General features: G+C 55.5%; 1 protein-coding gene across 5 annotated transcripts in view; it reads left to right on the plus strand.

The window, feature by feature from the left end:
• NEURL3 (neuralized E3 ubiquitin protein ligase 3) overlaps positions 1-9,432 on the plus strand; it is a 34,377-nt gene extending 24,945 nt beyond the window's left edge. Inside the window, exons 1-4 of one of the 5 annotated variants that reach the window (XM_086328201.1) lie at positions 1,271-1,604; positions 5,160-5,645; positions 6,824-6,895; positions 7,797-9,432. In XM_086328201.1, coding sequence (XP_086184327.1) covers positions 1,556-1,604; positions 5,160-5,645; positions 6,824-6,895; positions 7,797-7,996 — 807 coding nt within the window. In that variant the 5' untranslated portion in view covers positions 1,271-1,555 and the 3' untranslated portion in view covers positions 7,997-9,432. Of the gene's footprint in view, positions 1-1,270; positions 1,605-5,159; positions 5,646-6,823; positions 6,896-7,793 lie in introns of those variants that run through there. The other 4 variants (XM_086328200.1, XM_086328202.1, XM_086328204.1 and 1 more) reach the window with 4 other exon arrangements.
• The last annotated feature ends 1,234 nt before the right edge of the window (positions 9,433-10,666 follow it).

Here is a 10,666-nt window from a genome sequence, read left to right on the forward strand (position 1 = left end):
GGGCTGGCGGGGACCCACAGACCAGCGCATCCTGGTCTCCCGTCCTACACGTGGGGACACAGAGGCCTGCGGAGAGAAAGAGAGGTAAAACCAACACAGGAGATGAGCCCAGGTCTCCAAACACCCACCCTTTCCCCTCCTCACCCCGAGTCAAACTGCCCAGCCAACAGCACCACCATCCCCAGGGACATGCATGGGGCATATCCACCCCTTCAGCTGAGTTCCAAGCAGTCAGTGATCAGAGGGCTTGCCTGGTGATCCAGGGGCTAAGACTCCAAGTTCCCAACTCAGGGGGCCCGGGTTCAACTCCTGGTGAGGGAATTAGATCCCACATGCTGCAACCAAGACCCGGAGCAGCCAAATACATAAATATTGAAAACAAAACCAAAGCAGAGTAGCCACTGCTGAGGGCCTCGGTCTAGGGTCTTGGGAGGGCCTTAGCCTGGAGGTCAAGGGCCAAGATACCCACAAGCATCCAAACTCACCTAGGGCCTGTCGCCTACAGTGGGCTCTACAGAACCACCTTGTTAGAAAGGCTGAATTCCACACCTGCCCCGAGCTTCTGACTCAATCTGCATCTTAATAAGATCCCCAGCAGGTTCCCGTGTTGCCGTCTGAGAAGTACTAGGTTAGAGCAAGCCACTTTCCCTGCCACCAGCCTCAGTTTCTCTAACAGGAACAAAAGGGGCAGAAGATCTCTGACACCTCTTGCCTTCACTAACACCCTGGGAGCTTGGCCTTGGGCACGACCCTCTGCGGGACTCTCTGTGTTCCATGGGGGATTCTGGGCAGTGCAATTCCAGCTCCAGCAAGCCTGGGGTGCAATCGACACCTCTGCTTGGCTCTTCTCTCAGCCAGAGACCCGGGCCTGGGGCAGCTTTGAAGGTCCTGGAATGCAGTTAATTCATTTCAGCCCACTTCACCAACACTGATTAAACAAGCACCTCCTGTATACTGAGGTCAGTAGCAGTGAATCTCTCTCTACCCTGGGCTGTACATTAGAATCAGCTGTGGTGCTTGTACTTTTATTATTTTGGTTTTTGTTTATTTTATTTTACTTTTTTTTTTTTTTGCCTCACTGTACGGAATGTGGGATCTTAGTTCCCTGACAAGGGATCAAACCTGTGTCTCCTGCAGTGGAAGCACAGAGTCTTAACCACCGGACAGCCAGGGAAGTCCCTGGGGGTGCTTTTAAACAAGGCTGATGCAGGGCTCCACCCCAGGCCACTGGAATCAAGGTCTCTGGGGGCAGGTCTGGGTACAGGTATTCATTAACACGACTCAGGCAATAATAATGCACAGCTGGTTGGTCGCAACTGGTCAGAAACAAGAGAGAAGGCTCCTCCACATTCGACCTCGGCCATCCTCCTGAGTCCCCGCTTCCTCCGGGCCAGCCAGCTGCACCGGCCTGTTGCAGACCAGAAGTCGTCAGGAAATTCCCTGCAAACTCTAATTAATCATCAACGCTGTAATATGATCCTGGCCGCATGACAAAGGGACCTGCCGAATATCTTTGGGAAACCTGTCCCCTGGCCTTCTTCAGATCCAAGGACCCATGCCTGAGGAGCCCAGGCGGATGGGGGCCCAGATCTGCTCTCAGGCTGGTAAGTGCGAGCCCTGAGCTTTGTGCCTGGACCAGAAGGACAAGAGCAGAGGGGTGCTCTGTGTTTTCTGCGGTGGAAGACTCAGGAGATAGAGGTATAGTCAGTGGAAATATTGCTCAGAAGGAGTTTCTGATCCAGGCCAGGCTGCCCTAGGCAGTGAGCTGTTATGAGGCTGGGAGGTAGTGAAAACTTCCTTTCTCTGCAAGAACCCAATAGAGGCCGAGGAACTCGGGCCACAATCCCTGAAGTGATGCAAAGACCCTTATGACCCATTTGCCTTTCAGATCCTGTTGTGCGAGAGAAGACTGGCTGGGATGGGAAAGAGGGTAGAGTTTAGGGGGCCTGGTGGAAGACCAGGGTCCCAGCTCGCCTTCACAGAGCTGTGGGGACCTTTTCTGCCCAGTCACTTCTCCCTGGAGGCTGTTTCCTCATCCGCAGGCTGGGGGCCAATGCCCCCATCCTGCCGGTTACAGAGCTGCCAGAAGCACAGACCACAGGGTCACCAGGCTCAGTGGCTCTCTGCCAGTCTCACCTGAGGTCACAACTTTGCCTTAGTGTGTGGGGCGGGGATTGGAGAGCTGGGTCTCTTACGACTACTAGAGATCTGGACCACACATCCCTGCTCCCAGAGCCTGAACTCTGCTCCTTCCCAAGCAGAAGGACCCATAGCTCTTGACTCCGTAGTAACCATAGTAACCTAGGTTCCCGGGCACCAGCAGCAGGGGGCACCTGGATCAAGGGGCTGGGGTGGGCCAAGCCACCACTGCCAATGCTGCAGCAGCAGCTAGTGTTTGGATTTCCGGGCAGTGCTGCTGCCATGGAGGCAGCGCAGGATGCAGGGTGAGGAGCTGGGCCGGGGCTCCCTGACTTCCAGCTGCACAACCACCTCCCTGAGCTCAGTTTCCTCCGAGTGCTTCCCTGGCGGGTGGCCGGGAGTCTGTAAGGCACTTGATAGGTGTCAGGAGAGGCTTGGTGACTGGAGGGGTGTGAGGATGAAGATGAAGATCTGGGGAGGTCCTCACTGAGCCTGGTCATTTACATTCCAAGAGCCTTGCTGCAAATTCTCTGGTTGGAATCCGCCTGTCCAGAGGGCAGGACACCCAAAAGGCCATGACTGTGCTCCCTGCTCCCCAGCCACCCAGGGGGCCCTTATTGCCAAGCCAGTGCACAGTGGGGGCCTAGGGGAGGCAGGCGGAGTAGTTGGGGAGGGTCCCCCATGGGCAACTCCGCCTCAGGAGCCTCAGGATGCTGCCTGAAAGTGGGGCTGATGAGAATAGCCACCTGCAGGCATAAAATGCTCAGAACTCCCTGCCCAGCTGGCTGGGGACAAGCCTACTTGCAGGGCCACACTTGGCCAGTGCCCACCTCTGCCTCGCCCCAACCCAGGAGCAAGCTGGACTGGGTCATCTGGGTCAAAGAACGGGAGGAGCCCTGCCAGCCAGCCTTGAAGAAGGGGTACTATCCAGAGCCAGCCCCAAACTCAGGCACAGAGCCCCGTGCAAAGCAGAGGAAGGGGCCCCGTGGGCAGATGCAGTTCTGCCAGACTGGCAGTACACGGGTGGCTGTCATTGCCACTCAACCTTGGCTTTTTGCCGTGAACAACTAACACAGTCGTACAGGACCTCACATGTGGAAAGGCTGACCCCCAAGGAGCCCTGTGTGCCTTTCGAGGGCCACACTCAGGCCACTGCTGAGACAGTGAGTGGAGCCCGGACGGGCAGCTGGGAGAAGCAGCACAGTCCGCTGGGCCCTGGTGTCCTGTGCAGCACTGTGACCCCCTCGGCCTCCCTCCTCTAACTGGTGACATGAGGACATAGCCCCCACGGGCCAGTGGGAAACTCCTGAGACAGGGGTAAGCTTTGCAAACTGTCAAATTCCTGTAGAGGACTAGGTCTGCTGCTCCTAGGGTCCTCAGGGCCCGCTGCCCTGCTGAGGGACGCACGCACCCAGCAATCCCATCAGTCGAGTCTTTGGCTCCTGCCCCACTGCTCCCAGAGCCGGTGGAGGTCAGGGATGGACTCGCTGTGACCTTGAGGGTGTGCCTGACCAAATCGAGCCTCCCCTCCTGGTGCCTGGCTGACACCTTGCAAACATATGCGTGTCAGAGAGGAGGGCAGGGATTGTGTGCCCCCTGCATTGACTGGAAGCGTGGAGTCTTAACCACTGGACCACCAGGGAAGTTCCCTGGCTCAAGTTTTGATTGAATTCATCTCTTTATATTTTCAGCCTCCCTCCTCCAACCCAGAGAAAGCAGGGTCAGGAGGGGAGAGGGAGAGAGCTAAGGCCTGCGGAGCTGGCTAAGCGCCCTTCTTGGGGCAGGAAGCTCCACCAGCTTCCTTCAGGCCTCTGGGACTGAGAGGAAGGGCTGCCCAGCAGGGAGCTTTCCCGTCCCAGCTGCCAAGTGGAGGCAAGTCAGGAAGTCCCCTGCTTTCAAAGCGTACCCAGGCCTTGGCTGGGCCCAGCTCACAATTCTGAGGGGCTGAGCTGGGACCCCTTTTCCGGGTTTCACACCGTCACTACTTTGGGAGTTACCAGGCTCCTTCTCTTGCCTGGAAAATCCCATGGACGGAGGAGCCTGATGGACTGCAATTCATGAGGTCGAGAAGAGTCGGACACGACTGAGCGACTTCACTTTCACTTTTCACTTTCTTGCACTGGAGAAGGAAATGGTAGCCCACTCCGGTGTTCTTGCCTGGAGAATCCCAGGGACAGGGGAACCTGGTGGGCTGCCATCTCTGGGGTCGCACAGAGTCGGACACGACTGAAGTGACTTAGCAGCAGCAGCAGGCTCCTTCTTTCTCTCCCAGGATGAGAGAAGTCACTCTTACTTGGGGGTGAGGCCGGTTCTCTGTGGCAAAGTCAGAAAGTCACACAAGCAGACTGGAAAACTCAGCCGCCGCCCACCCCCCACCCCACCCTGCAGAATTAGAGCCGACCACAAACAGCATGCCAGCCCATCTCCTCTCAGCCTGTTTCTAGATACAGACGGGCTATACACGTGTAAATGTGTGAGTGATACACGTATAAATGCATGTGTCAAGCAAAAGCAACCTGCTCTCTTTAGTTAATGGCAATAACAACCATCACCAGGTATCCAGATCGTCAACAGTTCCTTTAATTTTTACAACATCCCTAAGGGAGGGAGGGATTCCCTGGTGGCTTAAGTGGTAAACAATCTGCCTGTAATGCAGGAAACCAGGAATGGATCCCTGGGTTGGGAAGATCCCATGGCAACCCAATTCCAGTATTCTTGCCTGGAAAATTCCATGGACAGAGGCGCCTGGTGGGCTACAGTCCATAGCTCTCAAAGAGTCGGACAGGACTCTGACTAAGCAGCAGCAAGGGAGGGAAACTGAGGCTTGGCAAGAGTCAGGAGAGAACTATGATCCCAGAAGGCAAAGCGGGTTCCCCACTGGTTCTAAGAAGGTCTCTGGAGTGGGGATGGGGGGAGAGCAGGGACAGTGTCCCCAGGGACATGGGTTGGTGGAAATGCCCCTTTCCCCTGGTGGGGAGGGCTCCAGCCCACCTGCATTGACGCCCCCGCCCCCTCCGCAGATGCCGAGTCTCCCCGAGAGGCGCTGCGCTTCCATGCCCAGGCGGTGGGCGCACAGGTGCGCCTGGATGCTGAGCGGAGCACCGCGTACAGGCGCGCCACGTTCCACGACGGCATCGTGTTCAGCCAGCGGCCGGTGCGGCCGGGAGAGCGCGTGGCGCTGCGCTTGCTGTGGCACGAGCACGGCTGGCTGGGCGGCCTCCGCGTGGGCTTCACGCGCCTGGACCCCGCGCGCGTGTCCGCGCCCAGCCTGCCGCCCTTCTTGTGCCCGGACCTGGAGCAGCAGAGTCAGACCTGGGCGGCCATGCTGCCTGACGGCCGCGCGAGCCCGGGGGACGTGGTGCGCTTCTGGGTGAACCGCCGGGGCCAGATCTTCGCCCAGGTCAACTCGGGGCCCCAGCGGCGGCTGCGCGAGGGCGTGCTCATGGGTGCCCCGCTCTGGGCCGTGATGGACCTGTACGGGACCGCCAAGGCCATCGAGCTGCTAGGTGAGGCCAGGGCTGGGGACCCAGGCACCGTCCCTGGGAATGCGGGCGGGGGAGGCGGCGGCTCCGATGGTACCTCACCCGCATAGAGAGTCGGGGGAACTGTTGTTTCTTTCATATGGAGTTTTTCCATCAGCTTCTGTCGGGGTATGAAGATGTTCGCTGGGGACCAGCCCCAGTCATAGGGAGGGCAACCCTGTTTTGAAGAACGAGAAGGCATGCCCAGCACCCCAAACATGTGTCAGAGCAGTAGTCCCTACTTTGTGGCACCAGGGGCCGGTTTCGTGGGAGACAGCTTTTCCACAGGAGGGGTGAGGGAAATGGTTTCGGGGTGATTCAAGCGCATTGCATTTCTTGTGCACGTTATTTCTATTATTATTCCATCAGCTCCACCTCAGATCATGAGGCAACAGATCCCGGAGGTTGGGGACCCCTATGTGTTAGAGGGCTGGTCTCATTTACAAAAAAAATATATTCGGGGTGGTTTGGGTTTTGCAGTCAAAGTAGAAGTGTGCTGCAGACACGGGTTGGCAACAAAGGGAACATAAGTGTGCGAGTTAGAGGTGGGCAAGAAGGCAGCCTGGTGGGGGCAAAGGTGAGATGTTCAGGCACCCAGTGGGGAAATGAGGACCACCTGAAAGGAGAGTGGATTTCAGAGGAGCAAGGGATACAGGGAGACTCATAAACAGAAGTGCTGGCATGCCTGGGCAGTGTTCCAGGGGCCTGCACAAGCATTCCAGTCCCCACCGCCCCGTGTGTTTGCTTTTCAAACTGCTTGTCACAGCTGCTCGAGCCTCATCCCTGGGGACCCTGACTCGGTGGCCCGGAGGGCCCAGGCCCTGTTTTCCCACCTCCTCGGGGATTCTGTTGCACACCCGGTTTGGGGGCGGTGACTGATGCTGAAGATCTCTGCTCAGGCAGTGGCAGTGGGGCAGAGAGGAGCTGTCTGAAGGAAACGTGGATTAGGATGGAAAAGCTGCAGGTCCACAAATTCTCTGCTGGGTCCCACTGGTAAAGGGGTGGCCAGGACAGGGCTGGACCCCGGCTTGGAGCTGCAGCACTGCAACCCAGAGAAGAAAGGAGGTGGACGCTGTGCTTTGGAGGCAGGGACTGGGGAGGTGGGTTGAATGGAAACACCCTGACTGCTTTCCCCAGGTCTTGACTTTCCCTTTCTGCCTTAGATCCTACAGCCAACGGCTTCCCCACAACGACGCCAAGGGGCCTCAGTGATGAGGCTCTGCCTGGGCCCAAAGGTGAGTGGCTTCCCTGAGCGCCAGGGACTCCCCAGGGCTCCAGAGCTAGGGAAGCTGGGTGAGACCCCAGCCCTGGGAACTCAGTTATGTCTTCCCAAATGCCATCAAGTCTCCCACAGCTCTAGGCCGAAACCTAAAAGCCATGTAACAGTTTTGCCTTCTAGGACGTTGGCTGGCTTCATAAGTTACCAGGCACACTCATGAACAGATGTTATTTTGTGTGCCTGCTTTTAAAAGAGCACTCCCTGTTCACAGGAAAAAAAAAAAAAACTTTGCCAAGCAGAAATAAAATACATATTCAAGGATAAAAAAGGAAGTGAAAAAAAAAAAAACACACACACACCTCCCAAACTTCACATTGCCCATTAGGTAGATTTCCTCCTGGTATTTGTAATCATATATATATATATACGGGCGGGAGTGGAGGAGGGTGTTTCCCAGGTAGCACTTGTGGTAAAGAATCTGCCTGCCAATGCAGGAGATGGTAGAAACATGCATTTGATCCCTGGGTTGGAAAGATCCCCTGGAAGAGGGCATGGCTACCCATTCCAGTGTTCTTGACTGGTGAATCCCGGGGACCGAGGAGCCTGGCAGGCTGTAGTCCATGGGGTCGCAGAGTCAGACACCACTGAAGTGACTAAGCACAGCACACCACACATGGGGAATTATCTGTGCTTGTTTTCCTTTTTTCTAAATTGGAATCTTATGCTGTGCATGTATGGGCCTGACAATTTTCTTCCTAACCTTTTCCACTGATTGCATGATGAGCATTCTCTTATGAGGTAGTCTTCTTCATACTCGGACCACGTACTTCTCTGTCCTGTGGCGATATGAGTGGGCTGCCCCCTCATGGCCCCCTGGCACCCCTGACCTGTGTTGTCCCCTTTCCCTGCCCTAGCAGGAGAAGAGTGTGCCATCTGCTTCCACCAGGTTGCCAACACCTGCCTAGTCCCCTGTGGCCACACACACTTCTGCAGCTCCTGTGCCTGGAGGGTCTTCAGGGACACGGCCAGATGCCCCATGTGTCGCTGGGAGATCAAGGCGGTGGCCCCAGCTTGGGACCCTCTTGTTCTGGGTGCTGGAGATGGCCTCCTGGTATAGGTGCAGAGCTCTGAGCCCGGCCTCTGCCGACGGAGGAGGTGCAGCTCTGCCGTCCTTATGGAGAGGAGTTGGCGATGCTGGTCAGCAGCAGGCGTGGCGGAGAGACGGCTCAAGGTCACAATGGCTCTACCCCTGCTCAGCAAGTTAGGGCCAGAGGAGCCAGGAGACGCCCTTTTCTGCCCACACCGGAACTACCTCCCTGGCTGGAGAAGGTGGCTGGCAATGGGCCAGCCAGGATCTCGCCCCTCTGCTTTGTCCCAGATTCATTGCTATGTGCCGAGGCTTTTAACTAGCCTTGGGGTTCAGCCACCATGGACCTGGCAACCCGTGGTACACCTAAGTCCAAGGAGTTCCAAGAACCCACCTGTGTCAGTGAGAAGGGCCTTTGTGTAGACAGGGAGGCTTGATCCCTGGTTTTATGCCTGAGGAAGTTAAGGCATATGTGCGTGTCTGGTGAAGCCTTGCCCACCTAGGGTATTGAGGAGCCTGGACCAGATGCAGGGAGCAGCTGGGTGGAATTTTTTTTTTTGATTGAAGTATAGTTGATGTACAATATTGTATAAGTTACAGATGTACTGTTTAGTCATAATTTTTAAAGGTTATACTCCATTTGTCGTTATTATAAGACTCTTGGCTATATTCCCCTGTTGCGCAATGTATCCTTGTAGCTTACTTTATATCTAGTAGTTTGTACCTCTCAATCCCTACCCCTAAATTGCCTCTCCCCTGTTCCCTCTCCCCACTAGTAACCCCACATTTTGGTGTACTCATAAGGGGAGGGGCGCTCAGGGCCTTTCGACTCCATTATCTTGGCCTCTGTCTACCTGGTAGAATGTTCACAGTCTGTAGGGAAGCTAGGTCACTTCTACAAGTTCTCTGAGGACTTCCCTGGTCGTTCAGTGGTTAAGAATCTGCCTGCCAATGCAGGAGACACCAGTTCGATCCCTGGTCTGTGAATTAAGATCCCACATGCCGTGGAACCACTTGGCCCTTGGACTGCGACTACTGAGCCCACACGTTCTAGAACCCTTGAGCCACAACTGCTGAAGCCCATGCGCCCTAGAGCCCGTGCTCCACACGAGAAGCTACCGCAACGAGAAGCCTCTGCACCACAACTAGAGAGCAGCCCCAATTCACGACAAATAGAGAAAGCCCGCTCTCAGCAACCAAGAGCCGTGCACTGTGACAGAACCCCAGTGCAGCCATACATAAACAAGTAAAGAGATAAATAGAAACTAATTAATTAAAAACAAGTCCTCTGTAAAGGGGATCAGCAGTCAGCTGCCCCACCTTCCTTGCCCGGCAGTCATGAGATCCCAGCAAAACTGTGCATCTGAAGTCGAGCGGACCCTTCAGAGTGCACTGTTCTTGTGCTTACTGCCTTGCAATTTCTGAGATATCAAAATAAACTTTGTCTCTCATGAGTGATCTCATAACGTGTACGTCCCCTTTGTTGCCATCAGCAGGAATGAGCAGGGTTGGGAGCTGGTCAGGATGCAGGGGCTTGGGGCCATGCCTTCCTATCCCTCACAGGCACACCCTGGCCTTGCAGTGAGAGGGGCCTGGGCGCTCAGGCCTGTGGACTCTGTTCTGCTGAGCAGGTGAACAGGATGAGCCTATAGCTCCAGCCTTAAAGTTACAACCAGGCCCTGCCCTTGCCACCTTTGACTTGTGAGGCCTTCCTGGAGTCTCTGCCCCTGAGTGTAGCAGTGACTTGACCTGGGAACCCCAATCAGCAGGTGTCTGTGGTGGGGATAGGCGGGGAAGACAAGTTGTACCTGTTACATTGCTGGTGTTCCTACTTCGTGGCTGGTGTGAAAGAGCACTAAAAGGGAGTTGGACCTATATGACGTCCCAAGTCATGGTGATGGGCACCTCCACAAGCCATGTCCCCACGCTGTGGCCAGCCAGAGGGTCAGGACTTTGGGTGTGGAAAGTCAAATGTTAGTCACTCAGTCATGTGCAATGCTTTGCAACCCCATGGACTGTAGCCCGCCAGGCTCCTCTGTCCATGGAGTTCTCCAGACAAGAACACTGAAGTGGGTTTCCATCCCCTTCTCCAGGGGATCTTCCTGACCTGGGTCTCCCTAGTTGCAGGCAGGTTCTTTACCGTCTGAGCCACCAGGGAAGCTCGGGTGTAGTAACCCCCGGAAGAGCTTCCATTCTGGAGTAGGATCCCCTCTCTGCTGCCCAGGAGTTGCTCTGACCTTGGTTATGTGACTTGGACATCTGGGAGCCTCAATTTCTTCATCTGTAACATGGAAATAAGATAATTTTGTTTGCTGATATGTTGTTAGGATAATGGGTATGAATGAAACTTGTAGCTTAGAGGAAGTACTCAGAATATGGCAACTTTCTTTCTCTGGGAAAGGCAGCTCCCAGGGGAAGCAGCCAGAGGTGGGCTGGCTGTCAGGGTACTGGGTATGAATCTTGACGGCTCACCGACTTTTACCGAAGGCCCCATATCACCCCAGTTCTACACTTCTCATACTTCTTCAGTTCAGTTCAGTCGCTCAGTCGTGTCCGACTGTTTGTGACCCCATGAACTGCAGCACGCCAGGCCTCCCTGTCCATCACCAACTCCCAGAGTTCACCCAAACCCATGTCCATCAAGTCAGTGATGCCAACCAGCCATCTCATCCTCTGTCGTCCCCTTCTCCTCCTGCCCTC

This window comes from Bos grunniens, chromosome 11, assembly GCF_055505025.1.
Source record: "Bos grunniens cultivar Pamir isolate PY7600 chromosome 11, Bosgru_T2T1.0, whole genome shotgun sequence".
NCBI classification, from domain to species: domain Eukaryota; kingdom Metazoa; phylum Chordata; class Mammalia; order Artiodactyla; family Bovidae; genus Bos; species Bos grunniens.